Source organism: Alexandromys fortis, unplaced genomic scaffold, assembly GCF_014885135.2.
Source record: "Alexandromys fortis isolate MF-2015 unplaced genomic scaffold, M_Fortis_MF-2015_v1.1 scaffold_134, whole genome shotgun sequence".
Classification (NCBI taxonomy): Eukaryota; Metazoa; Chordata; class Mammalia; order Rodentia; family Cricetidae; genus Alexandromys; species Alexandromys fortis.
The window spans coordinates 1,895,331-1,900,184 of NW_026068007.1; the positions used below are offsets into that span (position 1 = coordinate 1,895,331).

Sequence of the window (4,854 nt, forward strand, 5' to 3'; positions counted from 1 at the left end):
ATATATTTTAGACATTGGAGCTCAAAGCTTCCATGCAGTCTCAAAGAAAGGGTTGAATGTGGTCTTAGGCCAGGCTTTCCTACTTTAGTCACTGGTCCTGCCAACTTTAGCACAGAGCCGGTGGCCACAGCCCACCTCACAGATATTCTCCCAATGCTCAATGTGAGGATGGGAAAAAGACGTTTGAAAGTCACTCATGAATGGCTTTGAGGAAAACCAATGCCCTAAATGCTAAACCTTTAAAATTGAGCCCCTTGCAGAGCTCATTTCTCCTCACAGACACATGGTGGACTGGGAGACCCAAGGTCCTTCACACTCAAATAATGAGTATTTAAAACAACTGTCAATGACACTAGTATACTGTAAGTCATAGGAAACATAAAAGAAATGGTTGGATGGTAACTAATAGATAATACCGGAGAGGAGGCAGTGACTTGGATCTTATACTATGCCACAGTTCTAGCAATGATTTTATAGTTATTGAATAGCAAGCTTTTCATTATTACAGTGTGACTAGAGATTCATCATCCTGCTACTAACTGGTTGTTTAAATATTGCGGTAAAGTAGCACTTCTATGACATTCTTCCACAGCATAGTGACAACTACATTTGTTGAATGTGCTTATATTTGCCACCATTCAAAGTTATATTAAAGAACTGTGAAGTTGAGAAGCAATAACAAGGCCATAGTCATGAGTACAGTGTTGGAGACAAGCTTTGGCTTTGCTACCTACAAACTTTGTGCCTTTGGCAACCCACTTATTCTGCTTTGCATTTTCTTGGAAATTAGGGCTACTCATAGTTCTCTATAGAACACACAGAAGTCTTAACCGTGTAGCTCTATGTGACTGTCTTTCCAAAGAATTCTGATGTGACCAATCACTTTACTGTATCTCTGAAACAAAACACCCTGAACATCAGCAAGCCGAGGTTATATTTCTGATGATCTTGTGAGAAGAATGAAAAAAAAAAGTTTTTTTGTTTTATTTTGTTTTTCTATGCAACACTCTGCAAAATGCATAAATGAATCCCTATTAGGCAATTTCATTCGCTACAATGCTCAGTCTGTGCCTTCTTGCCTGTCTGTAGCTGACCTTCTGCCCTTTGCTTGACCCCTTTCTCACAACTGCATTCCTGGAATTGGTGGTTCCCTATTTTTCTTCCTGCAGAAGAGTTTTCTAATTCAGCAACAAGACTCTCTGAGGTTCAAGACCCAGCTGCCACAGATTATTGCTTCATCTCATTAGACCTGTAATGTACTGACTCTGGTCTAGAGAATGCAGTAAGAATGTAGTTCACTGTGTGTGAACTACACTATGCCTGGAAGGATGACTGGACTGGTAAGCCTGATGACTGGTCTGATTTCTTGTAGTTCTCAGAGGAACGTGTGCCCTACTATCTGTTTGTGGACAGCCTGAAGCCTATTGAACTGCTGGTTTGCTTTTCCGCTTTGGTGCGCTGGGGGGAATCTGGAGGTAAGAGGGTTCTGAGAGCACCATCGTCTAGATGCCCAGAGCACAGGTGGGCTAGGGAACATGTAACAATAAAACTTTCAGTCCCTAGGTGATGAAACTATCTCTTTGCAGAGTTACAAGGGACTGCCCCTGCCACCACCTTTGTTGCCCTTGCTCCTCCAACACTGGGTACTCTGCTTACTCTTGCCACCAATTCTTTTTTGGCCACAGTCTCTTGTTCAGGTCTTTGGCATGCTCAGTCTTGCTTTTCGTTTCGCCTCTACTTGTTATCATTCTTATTTTCCTTATTACTTGATCTGACAAAGATCAGAAATGACTTTTTCCTTTAGCTCATTCTGGGTTCCTCTGTGACTTGTGGCCCCCTGTCCCTCAGTGTGGTGAGAGATCTTTCTGAGTTAGAGGCTTGTGGGAAATGACTAAGTTCATGGAAGTGATGCCAATGGATTATGTTAATGCTAGTGTCAGACTAATTTGAATTAATTAAATAACTTCTCGTTATTAAATATTAAATCTCTTTAATATTTATTAAATTAAATAAAATTATATTATTAAATATAATTACTATATTAAATCTCTCTCCAGTGTTTCCTCTCTTCAGACTCCCAGCCTTATAATTCTTGACTCTAACAAGCTCTCCATCCATCTATGCTATACCATTCCTAATATGCCCATCATTTTTATGACCTTTTCCCTCCTACTCCAGTATAAGTTCTCTGCCAATCACTGCAATTATGTCCTTTTGTCACCCTACTGGACATGCTCAGCCTTTTGACAGTGACATCTACAAAGTCCATGCTAGGGAACGATGCAATCCACTTAACAAAAACAAAATCTCACAGTGTTTTAAGTATGTTAATGGTTTTCTGTTGGGCTGCAGACATGGCTATCGTTAGCTACATAGAGCCACATGCGGCCCATAGACCATAGGTTGAAAATGCTGCCTAGTAAACACACTTGCCCTTACCTCTTTCCATCACCCTTCCCTGAGAAGCATCCCAATAATAAACTCAACTCTCTGTCAAATGTTTGGCTGCAAAGGAGCATCTGAATATGACTGGGAAAAGGAACTCCTGTCCTGGCCAGCCCACTCCACACCAAGGAACCCAGATCTCAGCACGCCCCCCTCTGTAGGCAGTCCCTAGTTTGCTTGTTCTCCCACTCTTCTCACAAAAGGCTAAACTTGGAAGTCTCTCTTTCACATCTACTCTCGTCTTGTTTTGTTTTGTCATCCAAGACAAGGTTTCTCAGTAGCTTTGGAGCCTGTCGTGGAACTCACTCTGTAGAAAAGGCTGGCCTTGAACTCACAGAGATTTGCCTGCCTCTGCTGGGATTAAAGGCGTGCGCCATCATTGCCTGGCTTCACATACTACTCTTATTCTCATTTATTTTCAGTTGAAAGCCATGCTCCTGATTTCACTGGGAAGTGGCTGGCCTCGTTTCTCCACACAAACTCCCCGTGGCCCTAACTTGCCTTGCCTCTTCCTTTAGTGGGTGGGCTTCCCTGCTTGGACAGGCTATCTGACTATGTGATATTTTTTGATTCTTTTGCATATTTTATTAAAGATCATCTTTAACTCAAATTAACCATGTCACAGATTACAGTTGTTCAACAAATATCTCCCAAATTCTTAAGAACTGAGTATTCTGACAATATTAAAGGTGAGAGCTTTTATGCTTCATCTTGAATTTTAGTTGTCTTGAATAGCGAATATTGTGTAACAGGTGCCAAATAAATATTCCACTTAATAAAATTACCAAAATTTAGTGACTTCAGTTTAATATGCCTTCTTAGCAAAGCGCTCTGAAGTCCTCATGTTCCAGGATATTGAAATTTTGCATGCATGAGGACACTGTGACCTTGTACCTTCATCTTCAGAGGGTTCTCTTTTGGAAAAAAGACAAAATTCATTATGTTCTCAGTCATTGATGCATCATTATTGATGCACATTTAAAGAAAAACTTACTTGATTAAATTTTTTCTTTTGCAACTTCTATTTAAGTTCAAAGACTTTTAGATTTTGAAAGACAAACATTTCGATAGACAAGGAAATATTTTGATTTTAATACCATCTTGAAAATCTCTTATTATTCTGGATACTGTACAACTTCTCATTAAAGTTGCATCTGTGAAGATATTCTAATTATGCATAGAGATGATAAAAAATAGTAGCAGACTATGATGAAATATATCTGCACGTCCTCCTTTTCTCAATTTTCTCATCCCAGCTTTTCTGTCTGAGGAGATGATTATTAAGAGTGAACGGGATAGGGAGGCAGTGCAATAGCCAAGCCAGGTGCTATTTCCCATACTTATAAACTCAGCATCTGGCATTTCAGGAATGCCTTTAGAATACCATCAGTACTGGATTCCCCTTCACGATTATGTATGCTGTTACTGGACAGAACACAATGCAAGTGGAGGAGGGTTATCATTCCACAATCACATTTCAACACATCTCCCTTCTCCCAAAGCCTTAACAAAAGACAGTCCCTACGTGGAGCCTGGACTCCTGACAGCCGAAGCCATCACCTGGAAGTCCCTGAAGCCTCTCAGTGCAGTTTTGAGGATCCACACCTATGCTACGAAAGCTGCCATGGTGCGCCTGCCTGTTGGGTAGGCTCTGACTTCATTCTCCTTTGTTTGAGTCATTTGTTGACTAATGAAATAAGCAGTGGGAGGTCTACATTATTGTTTCCTGAAGTGATTTGCCTAGGCATCTGTCCATCATTGGAATTATTGAGAGACAGACTCCTACCAATGAGTGATGCTCTTTTGGGATGGTAATTATTGACAGTTCTGGGGATGAATATGTAAAGAACATGGCCTAAACCTGCTTAATCCAGAGGTTTCTAAAATGATTGTATCACCAATCTCTCTTGTGTTCTCATAAATCTCACTACTCTTTAGCAAGACTTCCATTTGATTTCATTCCATTTAATTGTAAATGAGAATTTCTTCCCACCAACCTGGAATTTCATCTGTGTTGCGTTTTTGTTAGACGTTATCTTTAATTATGGTAAAAACCGAGCAAATACGTCACATCTTCTGTTTGAAGAAAATTATATACAATGAAAGTATTTTCCTGACTTTAGTATATAAAATTAGGGAGTCCATTGTTGAAGGAGCGGCAGGGCTGCGTTCCGGCAGCCCTGGCTCCCACATGGCAGGCTTATGCCTGAAATAATTACACGGAAACTGTATTCTATTAAACACTGCCTGGCCCTGCTAGTTCCAGCTTCTTATTGGCTAGCTCTTACATATTGTTCTAACCCATTTCTAATATTCTATGTAGCCCACGAGCTGGCTTACCAGGGAGGATCTTAACCTGCATCTGTCTGGAGCGGGAGAATCATGGTGACTCCTTGACTCAGCTTCTTT

At 40.6% G+C, this 4,854-nt stretch overlaps 1 protein-coding gene across 9 annotated transcripts in view; it reads left to right on the forward strand.

Moving 5' to 3' along the window:
- Positions 1–4,854, forward strand: part of Adgb (androglobin) — a 113,031-nt gene that overhangs the window by 64,972 nt on the left and 43,205 nt on the right. For all 9 annotated transcript variants that reach the window (XM_050161643.1, XM_050161642.1, XM_050161649.1 and 6 more), the window contains 2 exons: positions 1,373–1,475; positions 3,948–4,089. In XM_050161643.1, coding sequence (XP_050017600.1) covers positions 1,373–1,475; positions 3,948–4,089 — 245 coding nt within the window. The remainder of the gene's footprint in view (positions 1–1,372; positions 1,476–3,947; positions 4,090–4,854) is intronic.